Source organism: Rhagoletis pomonella, unplaced genomic scaffold, assembly GCF_013731165.1.
Source record: "Rhagoletis pomonella isolate Grant_MI unplaced genomic scaffold, Rhpom_1.0 Rhpom_scaffold_00004, whole genome shotgun sequence".
Taxonomy (NCBI): domain Eukaryota; kingdom Metazoa; phylum Arthropoda; class Insecta; order Diptera; family Tephritidae; genus Rhagoletis; species Rhagoletis pomonella.
The window spans coordinates 73,301,663-73,323,561 of NW_023458558.1; the positions used below are offsets into that span (position 1 = coordinate 73,301,663).

A 21,899-nucleotide genomic window follows, 5' to 3' on the forward strand; every position below is an offset into this window, starting at 1 on the left:
GCATCCGCAGATGTCTTAAATTCCACATTCGCAACATCGCTAGTGAATGTATCCATTCTATATATTTAAAAAAACGGCTAAACTGCTTCAACTAAATTTTATTTAAATAGATCACAAGTAGAAAGACTAGTTCCTGGAGAGAAGCCGCAAATTCAAGCTGGAAAAATTTTGTCAGCAAGAATTTGCAATTAGGAAAAACATATGATTGTGGCCCATGGTTGGATTTTTTACGACACGGAAATTGAAACGTATGCTGAAGAAAGTTGGACTAACAAAAAATATACATGTAGATCCGGTTTTTGCCTCTCTGAAAAAATTTTAAAAATTCTATAAAAATTGTTTATGTTTGAAATGCAACCGTGGACACTATATGGCAGGGAAAATTGCAAATTTCTGCTTGAGAGAGAATTTGGGAGTGGTTTTCTTACTATCTGATATTTTGATAATATTGTGATAATTCTCGCTGGATTTTCGACGAACAAACCTTCCCAGAGAGTTTTGCGTTACATAGAAATTTGTGCTCTTTTATTTTGACGCATTTCAGTGTTGGTTATTTTAATTCAAGTTGGCCTTCGGTTTTTGGAATTTAAATAAGTTCTCAGCAAAAAACATTGTAAAAAAAAATACATATACTTATAGACATAGTATCTACTTCAAAATATCAATTTTTCTCTTACCTTAAGCCTTTAAGCGTGCACCACAATGACGTTTTGCAATTAAGGCAGAATTGAATATGCGCCATCTGGGAAGACAATACCTGCACTACTTATTCTATTTGTTGGCAAACAGTGAAACAATTTGTTATTTTCTAAGATTGCGAATAAAACTTTACACTTAAATTTAAGACATTCATCACAAACATTTTATGAAGAAAATCCCGGCAACGGCCGTCTTTAGAAAATAAAAATAATCGAAATCGGCCAACGGACAAACGTCAAAGAAACATAGTCCCTTTAATATTTTTTTTTGGTTTTTTGGGGACCAATCTTGAAAAACAAACTACTAGACATTAAAGAAGAAAGTGTGCGCTATAATTTTAACCAAATTTTTGTAATTGCTCTTGATGTTATATTTGTTTTAATCATTTCAAATGTGCCTCTTCGGGAAATTTATTTTTAACAAAAATTTCCAAAAACATTAATTTCGCTTCTTATCGTTTATATTTTTTCATAGGGTTTGGCGGTCGCGTGCTGTAGTGGTCAATGGTCAGCCCCGATGGTATTCTCAAAAAGGTATTATTCTTGCACCGCAAAAAAAATTTATAACTGAAAGTCCTCCCAACTGCAGCGTCCATCGAAAAGAATTTAAAGTATTGTTAAGTTTCAATCGAAGAGAAGTTAAAATATTGTCAAGTTTCACACGCAGATATTTGTCGTCTCGAGCGAGCAGTTATTTAATTTCGCAGGTTTGATCACAACTCTTTAAGAAACAGGCTGTAACCTGAAAAGGCAGCAGCATTACTTTTTATTAAATATAATGTTCCAATTTTTAATTTCAAGCACTAAATACAATAAACATTTTTAAAGACTTTCCATTTCCATTTTTCCATTTTTTATTAACTTAAATCCCCTAATTTACCTATCTAAATTATTTCTTAAAAAAATACTTGACATCGGCATCCGCGGATGTTAGCTTTTAGACATCGGCATCCACATTCGCAACATCCCTAATTTGGATGTTTGTATATTAGACTGTGCCTTATTTTCCAACTTTGTCCTACAAGGCAAGACTACCCCCAGCAAGTTTTATCTGGTCATAAAAACGTGACCTGCGTAAAATTAAAAAAAAAATCGGATAAGGGAAAGACTTGAGGCAAGACTTGAGGCCCTAAATTTCCGCAAATTCATGGAATTTTTCACAAAGTTTTTAAAATTGTCTATAAGTCAGAGGGAAATTTAATATATTTTAATGGCACTTCATGCAGTTTTGTCCCCCGATGTCAAAAATGGATTCAATATTTTTAAACCTCCAAGCTTTTAAGTATTGAGGTTTGTCCCACGTAAAGTAACGATTTCCCAGGTTTTGAGAAATAAATTTTTAGTAGGTACGAAGAAAAAAAAATTGAGCAGCGAACTTTTGATGCAGTTTGCTTTTATTTACGTACACGTAGGCCATGCCTAAGGCGCAGTCTAATGTATGTATATATTTACCTACATATTGTCATTCTGCAAAACCGCGTAATTGACATTTGCTGCCAAAAATTGGATTTGCTCAGACAAGCTCTTGGCTCAATCCTAAGCCATTCGTCCTGAAATATACTAGCCAGAAATGCGATTGCTTAATAAAGAAGAGAACCATTTTGAAATATGAACGTTTTTATTACTCGGTTTTGCATTTTGTTGATACGCGGTTTTGTACATTAAAGTTTAAACGACAATATGTATGTATGTATGTTTCTAAGTTGTGCACTTATTCAGTGATACATAATTTTTGTATTTAAAAATTGCGTTTTATTACCACGCTTTTTTGGAAACCGTCATATTCCACGTAATCAAAAATGTAAGAAAAACGCCCAAAAAGCTATGTATCTATCTATCAACTGCCAAAAATTTATAAAAAAAAAAACCTAAATATACCACATAAATAAAGGCACTGTATGATATCAAAATACTAATGAGAGATATAACAATATTGTTATTGAAGCGTGCAGCAACACTAAGCTATAAATTATGATTTGTGGTCTATTTGGAGCTAATTTCATGTTATTTGTAGTTAGAAATAAAATATTACAAGGCAGATTAGTGGACATATACAAAATTTGCGTCATTATTCCGAATTTATTTCAGAAAAATTTATATCACTTTTTTAAGCATTATCAAATTAGCAAAATGAAGCAGCAAACATTTATTAAATCTACTGCCACTCGCCACCGAATACGCCGCCAATTGTTAGCTATTTAGTAGCCGAGACCAAAATATTTGAGAGAATGTGTTTTAAATAGTTAGCAATTAAGAGTTTAAAAATATAAAATATAAATTTATAATGTGTCGTTCGTACATATATCTGTATATATGTGCATGCATTAGGGTGGTATAAAAATGTATGTGAAAAAGTAAAGTCCGATTTTTATGCTCTCACCCCCCTGGAGTGTTCTATACCGAAAAAATATACCCTTTTTTTAATCAAAAAATATTTAGAGGTCACTCAAAGCGTTCAACCTTTTCCATGTATTTTTTATGGGAAAAAACAACTTTTCTAGAAATGGTATAGAAATTTTAATAGTCAATATTTTTGCATCGGAAAACTATGTTTCTCTGCAGGAGAATCCCATTAATAATACCCAATTGTTTATTTTACCATTTTTTCATAGTAACTAAAATTTACAGGTCCGCCAAAACCCCCGAAAAATGCAATAGGGGATCAATAAAAAATCGTTAGTATTAAAAAATGGTTAAATAAACAATTGGGTATTATTATTGAGAGCCTCCTGAAAATAACCTGAGTTTTCCGATCAAAAATATTGATTTGCAGACTACTACTACTACTATTTCTACGAAAAATTGGTTTTTTCCCCATATAAAGTGCATGAGCAAATTTGAGCGCTTGGAGAGACCTGTAAATATTTTTTAATTTCACAGTAAATGTAATACTTTTGGTATAGAACAATCTTAGGAGGTGAGATCATAAAAAACTCTGACTGTCATTTTATACATGCATTTTTGGACCACCCTAATGTACATACACCTATAGCTAAAATAATAGAAGCACGATGCAATGTTCATAAATTTTATGCAAAGGCATAACTTGTTATCTAACAAAAGCCATATAAATAAAAAATTCGAACATTGTGCAAACATTTGAATAATTCAATAAAGTTGTATCAAAACTGAAAATTCTTTAATTAGAATTTCTAGAAAAAAAAAATTTGATGTTCAGTTTTGTAGCCGACTAAACAATAAAAATTAAGTGTGAAATTGCTAAAAAAAATTCCGTTCCTTTTTGATATTTTTTTTTTGTTAGCGGTATTGTGCAGTGTGTTCCATATAAAAAATATCAACAATTAACGGAATTTTTTGAAGCATCACTATATTATACCAAAATTTAATAATCCAGATTTGTATATTAAAGTGTTTCTAGAAGTTATACTCTAAAAGTTTACAACTGATGAAACTTTGTTGAAGTTTTTTAATTTTTGCACCAGGTTTGAAATTTGGATTTACATATGCTATGCACCTATAAAAAATTTAAAAAGATTAAATCAACAAAAAAAAAATTTTAAACTTGTAAAAATGGCGCCTTTCTATTATTTTGATGATAGGTGTACATACACTTAGCGACAAATGAAAGTGTACACCTTGTTCTAATATAATATTCACAATTATTTTCATGAAACATTTTTTTGCTTTAATTATAATTTGCATAATTGCATTCTATAATATAAATCGCATAATTCAATCGTTTTTCTTTTTCTTCTCGCCGGCCAAAGCGGCTCCAACCCAGCAAATAATTTAATAAGAAATTTGGCCGAAATAAAAGCATATAAATCAAAGTTTCACACTTAACATAAAGTTCACAAAAATATTCATCAAAATTGTCAACTTTTTATTGAGAACTTCTAGAAAATTTTTGAGTAGGTACGCAGTTTTTTCGCCCATTAAATTTTAGTCTGGTGAAGTTGAAGTTTTAACCGGCTAAAAAATCGCGTTGATTTCTGAGATTTTTTTTTTTTTGAGACTGCTTTTGCAGTTTATATATATATATGCTATTTACAAAAACTGGCGTTATATTTTGAAAATTTGTTGCTAACAAACATGCATTTTACTTTATTAAAATTTAATCCCCATACCAAACATTTTTCAAAATTCAGATTAAATTGTTTGAATTTTTGTAAAAATTTTTTTTACAGTATTTAATACAATCAGCCAGAAATTTATAAGCAAAAAATGATAAACGTTAGGTAAACAAAAGGAAAATAGCCAAAAATTGTGAAAATGTCCCACAGCTATTTTCTTGTCCATGAGTATCAACATTTATGTGTATGCATATTTCACATTGCACCAAATGGTGTATCTAAGAGCTTTCCGCACAGTGGAGACGTGTGCGCTATTCTACTCGTCACTCTTCTCACCTCTCGCCTCGTGCTTCAGTTATTTACTGTTTCCTATCGGCTTGTGTTTTTGTATTAAATTTAAGCCAAAATAAATGCATTTGACACTCGTAAAAACACCACCACAATGATTTGGATCATACGTATTTGATTTGTTATTTCTATATTTTATTCTTGTGTGTTGTGGGGGAGGTTGTTGTTGAAGGTTTTCTTGTTTACTATTTATCGGATTTTTTAATAAAAGTACAAGCGGGTTCGCTTCCAACGTACATATTTATTAAAAATTTTTATATAATATGCTTCGAGTTCTATCCGGATATTTTGAATATGCCGATTATCCGGATATTCGAATATCAAGAAAAAATGGAAATATCTGCAAATCCGAATAGTGTGTTGATATTCGGTAGTGTATAGATATGCTTTGCCAAAAAATAATAATTTCTTGTGTATTAATGAAGTTTGGTATTATATGTTTTGTAACTCGATAGATTCGGTAATTGTGAGAACAATTTTACGTATCCGTTCAAATACTACCTAGCATATCCGGATAGCAGCAAAATTAAGGAATTGATAACAAAATTAACGAATATAAACGGACATCCATTACCGGATAAACATTAACCATACAATAAAATGAACGAATATTCATCGTATATCTGTTCTACATTGGGGTAAGTCGTTCTTCTGTATATGCAGTTACAGTTGCCCGGATATACTCAGTCTCATCTCTTGCGTCAGGAAGCTTCAGTGGATCACTCCGATTAGTTGCATTTTTCTTTATTTTCTTTGTTCGTTTTTTTATTTTTTTTCTTTTGCTCTTTATTTCTCTGTTTATTTTTTATTTTTTTATTTTTTATTTTTGTTTTTCTTTTATTTTATTTTATTTTTTTCCTTTTATTTCCTTTTTTTCTTTTTCTTTTTTCTTTGTTCTTCTTTTTTATTTTTATTTTTTTCTTTCGTTGCTTTATGTTTGTGCTTTATAATAACCGTTGTACTATAAAAGGGCTTTTAGATCTTATTGTACTACTGAATTTGATTAATAAATGAAATGAAATAAAATGAAGTCTGCGGCGTCTGTTCACTAGTAGGTGCGGCTGCAACCAGGCGTCTGTTTGGAGCACGTGGCCCGCTCTATAAACGTCTATTCGGTAGGAACCCCAACCATTTCAGTAGCGAGTTATGCGCTGAGTTTCGGGCACGGCAAGCTAAAATAATTACCATTAAACAGAAAAGCAAATCGTCGGAGCAGACCCCCTTCTTTTGATGGCCAACACGCAAACGTTTAAAAGATTTGATGGCATGCACGTGGAATGTCCGGGCCCTAATGGGGAAGGTGACTCAGCCTGGCTGGTTTAAGTCCTCTGATGACAAAGGCTGACAACACCGCACTCCAAGAAATGTTATGGACGGGACAAGAAAAAACTGCGTGGGACCTTGAGACGTCGTTTACAGCTTCCACATAAACGAGCGCCAATTCGGTGTTCGATTTGTATTGGGAGAGAAGCTCCGTCGCCCAGTACTGTCGCTCATACTGGTGCACGAACGTTTGGCCACAATCCACATCAAAGCGAGATTCTTCAACACCTCGCTTATCTGCGCCCACACCACGACGGATGAGCTATCCAAGGATCTGTTCTAGTACATAGTACGAGCGATGCCCCCGTCACGATATCAAAATTGTTCTTGACGATTTCAATGCCTGTGTGGACAGGAAAAGGTTTCAGCAACAGAACTCCTGTAAGAAGAATCCCGGCGACCTAATGATCGATGCCAGAACGTACTTAAAGGGAACACTTTTCCACCCTATGACGAGGTAGAAATAGCAATTATGTGGCTGCTCTTTACCAGCTGAGCTATTCAAGTACTGCGGCGAGGAGTTGATAACGGGAATGCATCAACTTTTGTTCAGATGAAAGCCTGCCCGATGATTGGATTTTAAGTGTGTTCTGCCCAATCCACAAGAAAAGCGGCGAAGCCTCACGCGCCAGCTACAGCGGGATCAACCATCTAAGCATAGGGTGTAAGGTCTTATCGATCGTATTGTGTCAAAGACTGAACCCTAACGCCAACGAACTTATTGGGCCTTATCCGTGTGGATGTGGACCTGGAAAATCCACCATGGACCAGGTGTTAACCATACGGCATACGGACGAACTCGACAACATCAGTATGAAAGGGCTACGCCTGTTCTGTCTTACCAGAATTACGTTGAGAAACAAAGCGCGTGGGTCTGGTGGGGAATAAGAACAAGACGAAGTATCTCCTGTCATCAAACAAGCAGTCAGAGCACTCACGTCGCTGTTGACAGTTACAAGTTTGAAAAAGTAGAGGACTTCGTTTATTTAGGAACCAGCATTAACACTAATAATAATGTCAGCCTTGAAATCCAACGGAGAATCACTCTTGCCAACAAAAGCAACTTTGGACTGAGTAGGCAATTGAGAAGTAAAGTCCATTCTCGCCGTACAAAAATCACGTTCTATAAGTCATTCATAATGCTCGTGCTGGTGTATGGCGGGGAGCCATAGACAATAAAAACATCTGAATAGGCAGATCTTACAGTATTCGAGAGAGATTCTGCGGAAGATTTACGGGTTTTTGCGCTTTAGCGGTGATGGTGAATACCACAGACGATGGAATGTATGAGCTTTGCAACGATGGCAAAACTACATCAAGTGCCATTTAAATGTATTAAATTTCCACTGACTTGTAGGCAAGTTTGAACACGTTGGGTTGCCCGATTTTTTGAGTTTTGCTCAATATGCTGAATACTGTAAATAAAAAAATTATATTCTTGGTTGTTACGACTTGACTTTACATAAAGCCCCCCTCAAAGAGAAATCCTGCGTCCGGCCCTGGTATAGCATGTACATGGTTTTCTCCTGGCGAACAAATAATAATAATAATAATAGATTGGAGCTTTTCTTCCGATTTGTGCCGTGCGCCTTGATGTTGTCACACAAAGTGGGGGACCTACAGTTTTACGCCGACTCCGAACGCCGATTGTATTTTTATGAAAAGCTGTTTTTCATGGCCGAAATACAGTCGGAGGTTAGCGGTTGCCTGCCGAGGCGGGCAACACTATTAACAAAAAACCCTTTTTCTACATTTTTTGCGATTTTGCTTTGACCAGGGCTTGAACCCAGGCGCTGCGGAGTGGAAGCGCGCACTGCTTACCACTACACCACAGCGACCGACCTGGCGAACAAATAGCTAGATTGATAAAAATATACAACCATTGAAGTTTAGAAAAAATTAATATGCAATGATAAATTGGATGGAAAACATCGTACGTTCAATAAAATACAGAATTTTTTAAAAATTTCTATTTTATGAGAAAACGCAATCAAAGTTTGATGGATTCATACAGTTGGTATATCAAAAGACAAATGGAAAGAGACATATGTACATATCTTCGCCATTTTTTGGAAGCTTAGTCATATGGTAGGCTGAACATATTCTTCTCCTCAAGCTTATAATTGTATGATGAAATCTCTAAAAACGTAAATTTTGTCTAACATCTCTATATTATTAAACGTGCGACATGCTGTCAGCATTTGATTTATTTTTTTGGATTCCTGTCTTAATGCTGATTAGGCATTAAATGACCAAGTTGGGCATTAAAAAATAATCATGTCGTTACGTTAAAAAGTAGTCATTAAGTTCATTTCAACATGGCATTTTTTTAAATGGCATACATATTTTGTCATTTCCAAAAATTCGGCATAACTCTAATCTAAAAGTTTTAATTTTCTATTTCAAAAGTTCGGTAAGAGCTTATCGACAAAAAACCGTTGAGAAGCGAAACCATATCGGATGTTGTAGGTATAATAAGTGGAGGTTGTAAGTTTGGTACGTAGCACAAATTTTAATCAAAACCGGATCACATGTAGCATTTGCCCCAAAATGTTTTATGAAAATATTACACAGAAATGTAAAAATTTACACCAGAATTAGCATGAATACACATCTAACTAAAATAAAACAGCAAATAAAAATTAACCAAAATTCCATTACATTTAATGACTAGGCCTATATCTTTTGCGATTTGTAGTGTTGTAGTAAGCCAATCTTTTTGGTATTGCAGATTTGGGTTTTAACAATAAAATAGTGTACAAATCAAATTTGTTCGAAATCGGAAGAGATTTAATATTTCCGCCCACAAAGGTGGAGCCCATATACACATATCACATTTCATAATTCTCTATTCCCGAGACAAATTAGAGCATATGAAAGTGTACAACGCTGGTCGCGATTCTGGCAGCAGAGGGAGAGGAAAGTCTCTTCTACGATGGAAAGACTAGCCGGAGAAGGATTGGGCTTCACATGGCATTTCCAATTGGTGTCATACAGATGAGAAACGAATGGCGTACCTTGTTGGACTTGGCCAGAATCGATTAAGCGGTCACAGCTCCAAGCAAGAGAAGATCGGTACTATTCGTGTTTTATCCGAACGCATATGCAGATACAGATGGTCCCAGTCCTAGTATTTACATATGTATAAAATTAAGTGAACACAAGAGCCAATAATACTCTGACTCTCGGACTCATCAGCAATTTAAGCGAAAAATTATTTTTTCCATCTGTCCGTTTTCAAAATAAATTCAAATAAAAAATAATAGTTTTTAAATTGTTTTCGTGAAACATACATACATGAGACATACATACATTCATCATCGTGATTTATCTAGGAAAGTACTAGTGTCACGTTGATTCTTAAGACGCAGTGCCAGAAATTAATGAATACGTAATACCGCTTTGTTCATTTACCCTGTGAGGAGTCGTTTAAACCAATTTTTTTACATAAAAATATACATATGGAAAAAGCGTTTAAGTAACATGAGTGAATGACATTTATAAATTTACATAAACTAGTAACACTAGAAGTTCCGTAGCTAATTCATTCATAAGATCTTCTAAAATCTAGAAAATTTATAACAAAAGAACCTCGTTGGAAAAATAATAATCATTAATAAGATATGGGATTACAAAAGCCGCTTGGAGCTCATAAATTTGTCAACGCTTCACAGCCGTAGAGAGATGCTCGGGGTTTAGTTCATGATTAAGCTCCTGAACAGGATGGTCAGTAGTCCCTTTCTACATGTTTTGTATTCTTTCAAGAACCACGCGCTCCACCACGTCACGGTAATTTCAAAAAACTTAAAGCTAGCTATATCTTAGGGGGAGTGGTTTTTCCCGATTTCAAAAATTTTTAAGCCGGTGCTTAAGGGGTAGTCAAGGGACAATGTGTATACCAAATTTGGTCGAGATCGGTGAAGTATATTTTGAGATACATATATATGATATATGTAAGTGCACGATGCCATGCCTACTTTCGTAAAATTTTACGAAAAACCAATTTTTTACTAAAGAGCCATTGTATATATCAATTTTGAGTAGATCTTGTTTGATTCTTTAGCCACAAATAATATTGAAAACCCGCATATATGTAAATGCAATACCGCATTTCTACCTAAATTGCCTAACGTCGACAATTTTTATCCTATATTACTGAGTAAAGTATCAATTTGTTTAAAAATTAATGTACTTTTAGACAAATACCAAAAATTTGGGAACTTTCATAGAAATTTTTAAAGTGAAACTTCTTTAGCGGCGGTTGGTTGGTTGGGAGTAAATTGGCAAATTCAACGGAAAATGGTGCAACGGAAATGGTTGGGACTGAAACAAGTACTTCTTGTGTGTATGCATACCATATGGGAAGTAAAAATTATAAATACAAAATTTTACATCATTTACTAAACACCCTTCTCTACAAACGGTACATTTCAAAAAAAAGAATAAAAAATAGTGGCAACGGCGCGATACCGACTGATCAGTTCAGTGAATGTATTTATCACTTGCTTGGTATTTTTCTCTTTTTTAATTTCGCTTAAAGAATTTTTCGAACAATGAAAAAACAAACGAAACATTAAGGAAAAACAGAATATTTACACCTATATAATTTCTACGTATGTATGTATGTATAACCTTTGCTTTTCTGAGAGTGGAAAGCAGAAAAAAATTAACCAAAATTGCATCACACTTAATGATTGGGCACATATTTTTGCGTCCTTTAGACGTTATTGTTTTCCAATATGCTCCATATTTTTAATTTGGGCTTTTCCAATGACGAAATCCAATGAAATTTAATGTTTTCGCCCACTAGAGTGGGGGGTATGACTGGGCCCATATTTTTGCGTCCTTTAGACCTTATTGCTTTCTAATATGCTCCATATTTTTAATTTCGGGTTTTTCAATAAAAGAAAGAGTACAAACTAAATTTTAACGAAATCCAATGAAATTTAATGTTTTCGCCCACTAGAGTGGGGGGTATGGCAATTATCCCATCTTTACAAAATTCAATAATTCCCAATTCCCAAGTGAAACCGGAGCACATGTCAAGTTTCAGCGAAATCGGTGCAGGTTAAAAATTATTTCCACCTGCCTCCATATAATCGAAACTCTGCGTGGCGCTCTTTCGGATCTTTTCATTGAAACCCAAATTTACTATGATAGGACAAGCACATTTAAAAAAAATAAGTGCGCCTGGGCCACACTGTAGAAGTGAAATTTACGTTACTTATCTATCTATACATACACACATATGCTTTTGCTTAAGGTTATATTTTTTCGCCTTTTTTTATCAATGTAGATCCCTACCTCTACCACTGTTCGTTTTAATAACATTCATGTTATTCTGTTTTTCCATTATCTTCATTTTTATCTTTATACTCTATCAATAACAAAATCGATTATAACGTCCATCAATATATCGATAACAAAATCGATGACAAATTCGATAAAAATTTCAATGCCAATATCGATAATACCATTGGTAGCTAAATCGAGTAGAAAATAGATAAAAATATCGTTAACAAAATCGATAAATATCGATAACGTCGATAAATATCGATAACAAAATCGATAAATATCGATAACAAAATCGATAAATATCGATAACAAATTCGATAAATATCGATAACAAAATCGATAAATATCGATAACAAAATTGATAAATATCGCTAACAAAGTCGATAAATATCGATAACGAAATCGATAAGAATCGATAACAAAACCGATAAAAATATCGATTATTTTATCGGTAAGTTTCGAGAATCCCGAAAATCTCTAAAATCCTAGAATAGTTCCCAGATTGAGTCTCTGTGTCTCTCTCTGTATCCTTTTTTCTTTAGTTACCTCTATTTTAATCTCTCTTCCCCTATCTTCATCTTTGCTTTTATCGGTATCCTCATCCTCCTCTTTGTCTTTACTTTTATGTTTATCATTTTCTTCATCTACATATTCCCCTTCACATTTGCCCTTATATATACTATATAAGTCAAGTGTTTAAATTTAACTTGGTCTTCATTTTTGCCTTTATCTTTACACATCTTTGTTTTTGTTTTTATTTTAACCTTTGGCTTTATCCTTTTCTTCATTTATATACGCAGTCACCTTTACTTTCATTCTTGTATTGATCTGTTTCTAAGTGTTATTCGTTAACCTTTTATTAGCAAATTTTTGTTAAATTAATCCCACAAGCATACACACAAGAAGCCCTTGTTTCAGCCCCAACCATTTCCGTTGCATCATTTTCTTTGCATACACACAAGTACTTGTTTCAGCCCCAACCATTTCCGTTGCACCATTTCCGTTGCACCATTTGCGTTGCATCACTGGCGTTGCATAATTTCCGTTGCAACATTTCAGGGTGCAATTTCCGCTGAATTTGCCAATTTACTCCCAACCAACCAACCGCCGCTAAAGAAGTTTCACTTCAAAAGTAGCCTATACCAGAGGCTAGACCAAAATTTCTCTATTAAATGCCAAGTCCGAAACCGGCATCAGAATTGAGCCTTTATTTTTAATCACAAAAGTGCTGCCGGATTTCGACATTTGCTATCGCAAGTTTTGATCGCCAAAATTCTCCAAAAGAATAGCAGGCGCGCCTAACATTTTGCAACATGAACTTGCATGGCCCCCAAACTGCCAGATTTGCTTAACTACACATTTTTTTGTTACTTTCCATGTTTACTACTTTTAGACTTTTCATTTGGCGACGAAAATTTAGCGTAGCGATTGCTGGAATTCAACTGCTGCAGCCGGATTCCAGCATTCGCTATCACTAAATTTGATCGCTAAAAATCTCCAAAAGAATAGCAGGCGCGTCTAACAACACGCCCCTCATACTGCCAGATTTGGCTGATTAAACTTTGCTTCTGTTACTTTCAATGTTGCGTACTTTTAGGCCCCACGGCTTTAAATTTAGCGAATTTTCTTTTCTTTTCATATTTGGTCACAGAATGGTTAACATTTTGGATGAATTTTACTTGCTTTGCATTCGATTACTCCCAATTAATTTCGCAAACAAATTAGGATCGATTCAGATATGTTGGAATTTGATGATGCTGTTTATTATTAAACAAGGCTCACAACTTGTGCTATATGTCGTGCAAATTACATGACTTTTGTATTATGTTACGCATTGTTATTTAGGTAGACATTTTGATGTCAGCATTTTCTTCTTAACTACAAACACACCCCATGTTCAGAAATGCATCACACCAAACCATCACTCTCTTTTATTTCTAAACTACAACTGATGGAAACATCCAATACGCACAACCCCGGTTAATGCGTAGATGAGGTATTTTCATAAATTATAGTTTAGCAACCTTTTTACGGCATAAAGTATCTGTTAGACGTGGCAAGTGCAAATAGTTTTGAAAAGTCCATCAAATTCAAGAATTCCAAAAAGTGCAGGGAAGTTACAATCTGCATGTAAAGTGAGCTTCAAAAGCACTTTTTATTTCCGAAAACCGAACTCTATGATGCTACTTTTTTCTGCTTATACAGTGTAAGCTAAAAGTTCCACTTTAACAGTGTTAGCACATAATTTTATACGCTGAAAATAATGAATATGTTAAAAATATTACTAAAAATTAAAGAAAATTTCATAGAGATGGTTACAGATGCCATGTTAAAATTTGAATAATTAACTGAGCTTAATACAGGCTATGTAATATAAAGAAATTTTATAATTGTCGTTCAGAAATCAGGTATCAGGTGCAGCTGATACGCTTCTGACTTTGAACATCGATTACGCAGGTTCGATCCCTGCTGAAGTCTAGAAAAAAGAAGTCTGATGAGGAGATGTGCTGATCTCCGAAATAGCTGCTATAACTTCTACCGCTTAGACTTGGTTGCTTTTTCAATTTTTCCTACTAAACAATCGTGGTACAAAGCTCAATAAAAATATTAAAAATACAATATAACTTTAATACAATTTTAATAAACTTTAAATTTCTTGCAACGTTGAGTCTTCGTATTTTATATATTTCTAGCATTGCATGTAAATGTACAGAATTGTTGTGAGTTGAGTGTTTCTCTGCAGTTCAGAAATGCATTCTTTGTTCTACGCTCCGCTAATTTAGTATTCAATTTCGAAAAAATAATGGAATGAAAAGGTGAAGCTGGGTGTTTTTACAGCAATCCCTTAGAAATGCTCTCAGAGGGCCAAGAGACTTATTCCATGGCTCAAATTAAGTACTTTGTGTTCGCGTGATAAAAAATTGTGACAAGTATGCACAGCTGCAAACAAATCATAAAAATTTTATAAATAATGTATTTTTTAAATAGGGGGGTTCACATTTTTTTTCGTCTCAATATCCATAAGATTTGTGTAAAAAAAAATATACAAAAAAAAATTGTTTGTAGGAAATACGGGGTTTTTCGTAGGTTTTTTTTTTCTTAAAAAATACTTTTTTTGACCAATTTTTTTTTAAGGTTAAGTAGTATTTATAGCTCAATGGCAATAGTTTTCAAAACCATTTTGTATCATATCAGTATATTCTTCCATCAAGAGAGCTACGAGTAATGGCCATAGAGTGTTCAAAAAGCACATTGTGCGCCAACCACAGTATTTTTCTTCGTCGGTTTTCGCCGGTGCTTTAAAAAAATAACCCCTACCAGTCCAACTCAGGCTACGCTGAGCACAGAATTTTTGCGCAGAACTCACCTCGAAATTTACAAATATTTACATTTATTCCTTTGACTACACATGTATATTAAATTTTTTTAATCGGGTCTGGAGTCTAGACACAATAACGCAAAATCATTTTACGTATAACCGAACCGTACCATTTTCTGTTCTATTTTTATGTTTTTCCTTTCAAATCGACTATTTGAATGCTCAACATGATTAAATTTCCTAAATATTGGCTTACATTAAAATCTTACATTCAAATAAACAACAGAAATCAGCAAAAATGTTAGCATTTACAGTATCGGTCATATCTATAGGACGCCATTTCAAAGTGATATTGTGTGCCACTTATGTTTATATAATGAATAAACTCAATTTATTTGTATATGGAAGAAATCCGCAACACCTTTGGCGAAAAAAATTCTAAAAAAATCAACGGTCACCTTTATCCACTTGAAACTTGCACATTATTAGACTAAAATTGATTGGGCTATAAAACTGTGTATTCAGAAAAATTCTAACACTTCCGAGAAAAAAGTTTGAAATTTATATGAAACTTTGTTGCACTTTTTTGTAGTATTATACAAATTGTTAAACTTGGGTTTATATTGGTTTTGTTAAAGAAAGAACTATATTTTAATTGAAAATTCTTAAAAATAAATAAACAAGTAATTTTTAGCAAAAAAAAACCGACTTCAACTCCCATATAAAAAAAAAATATATATATATATATATCTCATGATCCACTGAACGGATCTCAACCAGATTAGTATGGGACCACCTCTGAGACACTACCTTTCCGACGCAAAAAGAATTATCGAAATCGGTTGACGTGGTCCAAAGTTATGCGGTAACATACATAAAACACAAAAAAAAAAAAAAAAGATTCCGACGAACTGATAACCTCCTCCTTTTTTGGAAGTCGGTTAATAAACTAATAAACATAAGTGGCACACAATATCACTTTGAAATGGCGTGCTATAGATATGACCGATACTGTATGTACCTGACCATTTCTATTCCGATAACAAAACCGACAAACTCGGATTCTGCGACACTTGAAATGGGCAAAATTTAGTTTCGAACATAAAAATCAATAATATCGGACTGCGCGACACATAGCGAAAAAAGTTGTCGGAGAATATCGCATTCCTCGACATACATATCGTCGTTTAAAGTGCAAAACCGCGTATCAACAAAATGCAAAACAGACCTCTCTGAAGTTGGCAGGACAACGTTTTCTCAAAGCAAAAATTCCTATCGGATAATTTGCCGTTAATTATCCGTACATTATCCGTGAAAATAATAATTTTTCCGCGGACATATTTTAAAAAATATCGAGTGTCCTGCACCTTCTGAAAACCAATTAAGGAAACCAGCTAAACCTAAACTACCTAACTAATAACTTGCCGTAAATTATCCGTTGTTTATCCGTGAAAGGAATTATCCAGCCGAATTAAGGAAATCAGCTAAACCCAAACAAACTATTTGATAATATATTATTGAATATATATATATTTTTTTTTAACTAAATTAAATAGTAATTTTTTTAAACCTGTATGGATCAAAGTTTCCAACTTGTTCAATACAAAACGTACATCGAATTACATGAAAATCTCAAGCATTTTATTTAGTTTTGTTTTTAGCTCCTTAGCATAGCATTGTTGGCAGCCCTTTTGATGTCAAACAAGCTTGAGCAGAGAGTAGGCAGGTGGCCTAAGCGGCGACATAACGGTTCCCATTGCGACTGCGCTAAACGTTTACATGCATATATAAGCGCTTGGAGAAGAGACTGCGTTTAGTTCTACGCCATGTAACGCCATGCACGAGAGAGAGAGGAAATGGTTGCGTCTCTCATAGACAAGCCTGAGCAGGATGGAGTTAGCAAGTGCTTAATGTGCGCAAACATTAGCTGTCGGAGGCGACGACATAACTTGGAGAAGAGACAACGTTAATTCTTTGCAATGGACGCCATGCGAGAGAGAGAGATAATTTTTGCGTCGCTGATCAGGACTGCCAATTCGGATAAAAGCGTGCCATTGTTGTGTTCGACCGAATGTTCGATTTCGGTTTCGCTTTGACGGTTAATCGACCATATTTTCATGTTCGTGTAAATGTTGGGCTTCCGCGAAAAAATAGACCGTAGGTTTTGACATCCAAGGCAAGATTATTCTTTTCACGGATAAACAACGGATAATTTAAGGCAAATTATCAAATAGTTAGTTTGGGTTTAGTTCGTTTCCTTAATTGGTTTTCAGAAGGTGCCCTGCGCGATATTTTTATAAAATGTGTCCGTGGCAAGATAATTCTTTTCACGGATAAACAACGGATAATTTACGGCAAATCATCAGATAGTTAGTTTGGGTTTAGCTGGTTTCCTTAATTGGTTGTCAGATATTTTTTAAAATACGTCCGCGGCAAAATTATTCTTTTCACGGATAATTTACGGCAAATTATCCGATAGAAATTTCTGCTTTGAGAAAAAGTTTTCGTGCCAACTTCAGAGAGGTCAAAACTGCGTATCAGCAAAATGCAAAACCTCGTATGTGAAGTTGCAGAAATTATTTTCTAGAGCGTAAAAACACTGATATTTCAAAATGGTTCTCTTTTTTATAAAGCAATCGCATTTCTGGCTAGTATATTTCAGGACGAATGGATAAGGATTGAAGCAAGAGCTTGTGTGAGCAAATCCAATTTTTGGCAGCCAATGTCAGTTACGCGGTTTTGCAGAATGACGATACGCGGTTTGTACTTTAAACGACGATATGAAGCTGTAAGGTTCTCGTTACAGTTCATATTATTATTAGTTATAAGACCATATTTTGCGAAAACATACTGTATGTAAAATGCGCATAAATCACCCACAAAATGTATGTATAATATATTAATAATTAATTACTCCATGCCAAATTTGCAAAAAGTGCTTTTACACGGAAAGGTTGATTTTCGCATTTTGCGCTTGCATTGCCACGTTTAACCGCACAATAAATATGTATGTAAATATACTTATGTGAAAATATCCATGTTTATTATCAACACTTACACGCTTGTACATATTCGAACAATCTTACCTAAAAATAGAAATTAAAAATAAAATGGAATCAATTAAGACAATTTCTGTTAGCGATAAAAATTATATTTAATAGCGAGCTGAAGGAATACGTACAGAAGCAACTGAAGAAAGATAGTAATTAGACAGATAAGTTTCTTAGAATTATTTTAGTTGCTAAAAGAAGACACAGAAGTTTTTATTATTTTGCAAATATACAGAGTCAGCATTAAAAATTTAAGAAAAACAAACAGAACGGTGCAATTCAATAGGAATTTCATTTTGTTTTGCTAAATTATTTTATCAACATCCGTTAGTTGTTTGGAAAATATTCAGTTGTTTACACTGAACACAAAATGAATGCAATTCTAAATAAACAAGATGAAAAAATATGTAATATGTATAGTGAAACGCATTGAAAACTCACACTGGAAGGAAAAAAACGTATCTGATAAAAAACATATATACAGTGATCAAAATAATTATAGCCGCACCCCATTTTGACAAGTTTTAACATATTATTTTTGTGGTTATTTAATTTTGGGTATTTTTTATACAAATGTAGTTCATTCTTTAACAAAATTAGTATCCAAGCTTACAATTGTGTGCAATATTTAAAAAAAAAATCAACAAACTTTCGTAAAAATTTTTTTTATTAGATTTCCTTAAAAGATTCCGATTTTGTCCCATTTGCTTCCATATAACGAATACACACAGTTTATTTTATATGGAAGAAAACCGAAACATAATGGACAAAAAAATTCTAAAAAATCAACCGTAGTTTTTAGCACTTTGAAACTTGTACTTTGTTCTACTAGAATTCAATGGGCTACAAAACTGCATACTCAGAATCTTTCTAGGAAATCTAGTTAAAAAAGTTAGAAATTTTTACGAAAGTTTGTTGATTTTTTTTAAATATTGCACAAAGTTGTAAACTTCGATTTACACGGGTTTTGTTAAAGTTTGGACTATAAATAACCAAAATTAAATAACAACAAAAATAATGTGTTAAAACTTGTCAAAGTGTGGTGCGGCTATAATTATTTCGACCATTGTATGTATGTGCATATGTATGATTGCGAATTCAGTAAGCACAGAATAAATGGAACACATTAGTTATTGCTAACTGCAAGGCTTATTCACAAATTGTATACTAGTCATAAGAAGTAACCCTACCGAGACAACAAAGAAGGAGATAGTTTTTAGAGGGTATGTGGCGTATGTACATAGTAATGTAAATATGTATGTACGAGGGGGATTAAATAAGCCTCTAGCTCTGGATACAGTAAAGTCATTTGAGTCGACCTGACGTTTGGATCGTAAATAGTACAAAACATGAATATTTAGACTTGTTTCAACTTTAGATGATGAAGTGTTTATAATGGGTATAATATTTACATTAAAGCCTAGTTGCACTTCCTTCGCCGATGACTATCCAAAAGGTTGTCCAATAACATTTAGTGCTCGTTGGATTTCATATAGTTTGAAAATAGCCTCCAAAAAAGGCCCGCGTCGATTGGTAAAGATAGATGTACACCTGTCTGCAGACAGTTGAATCACATCGCAACAAGCTGAGTATGCAATTTTTTAGAACATTTAATTTTAGTATAACAAACTGCAAGTATGAGGAAGCTAGGACTTACCATTGATTTTAGGGAATTTATTTTTTTTGTTGAAGATGTCGTACATTTTTTCTATATAAAAAAAATTATCAAACGTTATTTTATATGGAGAAAATGAGCGACACCTTACGCTCTGGAGAGTGTTATTAAAAGGTGCAAAACTTGATTGAAATTTTGCAGAATTTTCTGTACTTTTGCACAAGGTTTGGATCTCTGATTTTTGGGTTTTTTATTGTAGATTTAACCATGCTTCTATAAAAAATTATAGAAAAATAAAATAGTTAAAAAATAGTTGCCCGTATTGTAAAAAGTTCGCTGTTCCTAAACTTTATTGACTGACTGTACATAGCTATAGTGTGGCTACAATTTATTGTTCTGGGGAATATTTTAATAAACAATAAGGCCATTTATACTAAATACTTATTGAGGGCCCCTCGTACGCATGTATGGTTGTATGTAGATAAGACTTGTTTGCATTCAGCGCGAAAGTGGCGGCAAAGCTACACTGAGTGCTAATGGTTTATTGCTAACTGATTTTATCGCTCGTCACCTCGAATCACAACGCAACCGAATTGATAAGGTCAATAGATATCTTATGGCTGAGTGTAAAATTACGTTCATAAGTACTTATAATTTAACAGGTAGTTGGAAAGTAGCTCATTATAACAAGTAGTGATTACTTGAGTTCTCTGAGTACGCTTTCGATAATAAAGAGATAATGTAGAGAGTTACTGATATAAAGGATTTGCCGTCTGTTACATTTCCAAGAAGTCCTGTTATATAGTTACAAAATAACAATAAAAAAATGATTTTACTGAATTGTTTTCAAACATACATACATACATTCTATATATGAGTGTAAATAAAAAACATATGTGTGTAGATATACGCGGCACTTTGTGATTGATCAGCCACCTACCAACGAGATGTGCATACATACTACATAAGTACTTACTATACTGGCATATAAATGTATAGTATAAATGCACAAGCATTTTTCCGGTTTTTGCACACATTAAACAATGAAAATAGGAGCAAGTTTGGTGTGTCTCTCCGTTTCGCTGCTTTGTTACTAAATTTTTGTAATCATGCATGATTTACCGCTCAAATGCACCACCGAAGCGTTGACATTATTCTGACAGCTCCCGGCGATAGCGATAGCAACATCGTCACCAACACCGTTAGCGCACCGACAACAACGCAACAATAATCGAGCTTTCCAATTTCTGGCAGCTTGTGAGGCAAGCTGACAGATAGGCATGCAGACATGCTGAGGTAGTTCATGGTACGAATTCTATACTTGCAGCTAGGAACAGCAAAAATAGTTGCTAGGTAGGTAGATATGTATGCACATTAGGGTGGTCCAAAAATGTACATATGTGGGGGGGGAAGCAAAATCGCAATTTTTATGCTCTCACCCGGATTATTCTACTCCGATAAATATACCCCTATTTGTATACCTTTCATGAGCATGAAATGGTATTATATCTTTGGTCCGATGTTTGTAAGTACCAGAATAAGAAGAGATAGACCCATTAAAATGTATACTTAAATGATCAGAATGGCGAACTGAGTCGATTTAGCCATGTCTGTCTGTCCGTCTGTTTGTATGCAATCTAGTCTCTCAGTTTTCGAGATATCCGGATCAAATTTGGTAGGTGGGTGTATTTTTATAATGTATTAATAATTTGTCGGAACCGGAAGAATCGGACCACTATACGATATAGCTCCCATAAAACTGATTGTTCAGATATGAGATTTTTCGTTATAACTTCTCCATTTATACAGCTAGGAACATGAAATTTTGCAATACTTCCACCCATTATCAACGGAAAACTTAGAGTTAAAATTACAAAGATCGGGTCACTATAACTTATAGCTCTCATACAACTGATTGTTCAGATATATGATTTTTCGTTATAACTCCTCCATTTAAGTAGCTAGACACATGAGATTTTGCACTGTTGTCACTTACCACCAAAAGAATACTTTCAGTGAAAATGGCGTAGATCGGGTAGCTACAACCTATATCCACCATACAACTGATTATTCAGATATGAGATTTTTTGCCATAACTTCTTCATTTATGTAGCTAGGTACATCAAAATTCGCACCGTTTTCAATAATTATTAACAGAATGCTTACAGTGAAAATAACAAAGATTGGATCACTTTTACATATAGCTCCCATACAACT

General features: G+C 33.9%; 1 protein-coding gene across 2 annotated transcripts in view; it reads right to left on the minus strand.

Moving 5' to 3' along the window:
- LOC118738074 overlaps window positions 1–21,899 on the minus strand; it is a 379,871-nt gene that overhangs the window by 255,499 nt on the left and 102,473 nt on the right. For both annotated transcript variants that reach the window (XM_036468987.1, XM_036468986.1), the window contains exon 3: window positions 18,076–18,103. In XM_036468987.1, coding sequence (XP_036324880.1) covers window positions 18,076–18,087 — 12 coding nt within the window. In that variant the 5' untranslated portion in view covers window positions 18,088–18,103. The remainder of the gene's footprint in view (window positions 1–18,075; window positions 18,104–21,899) is intronic.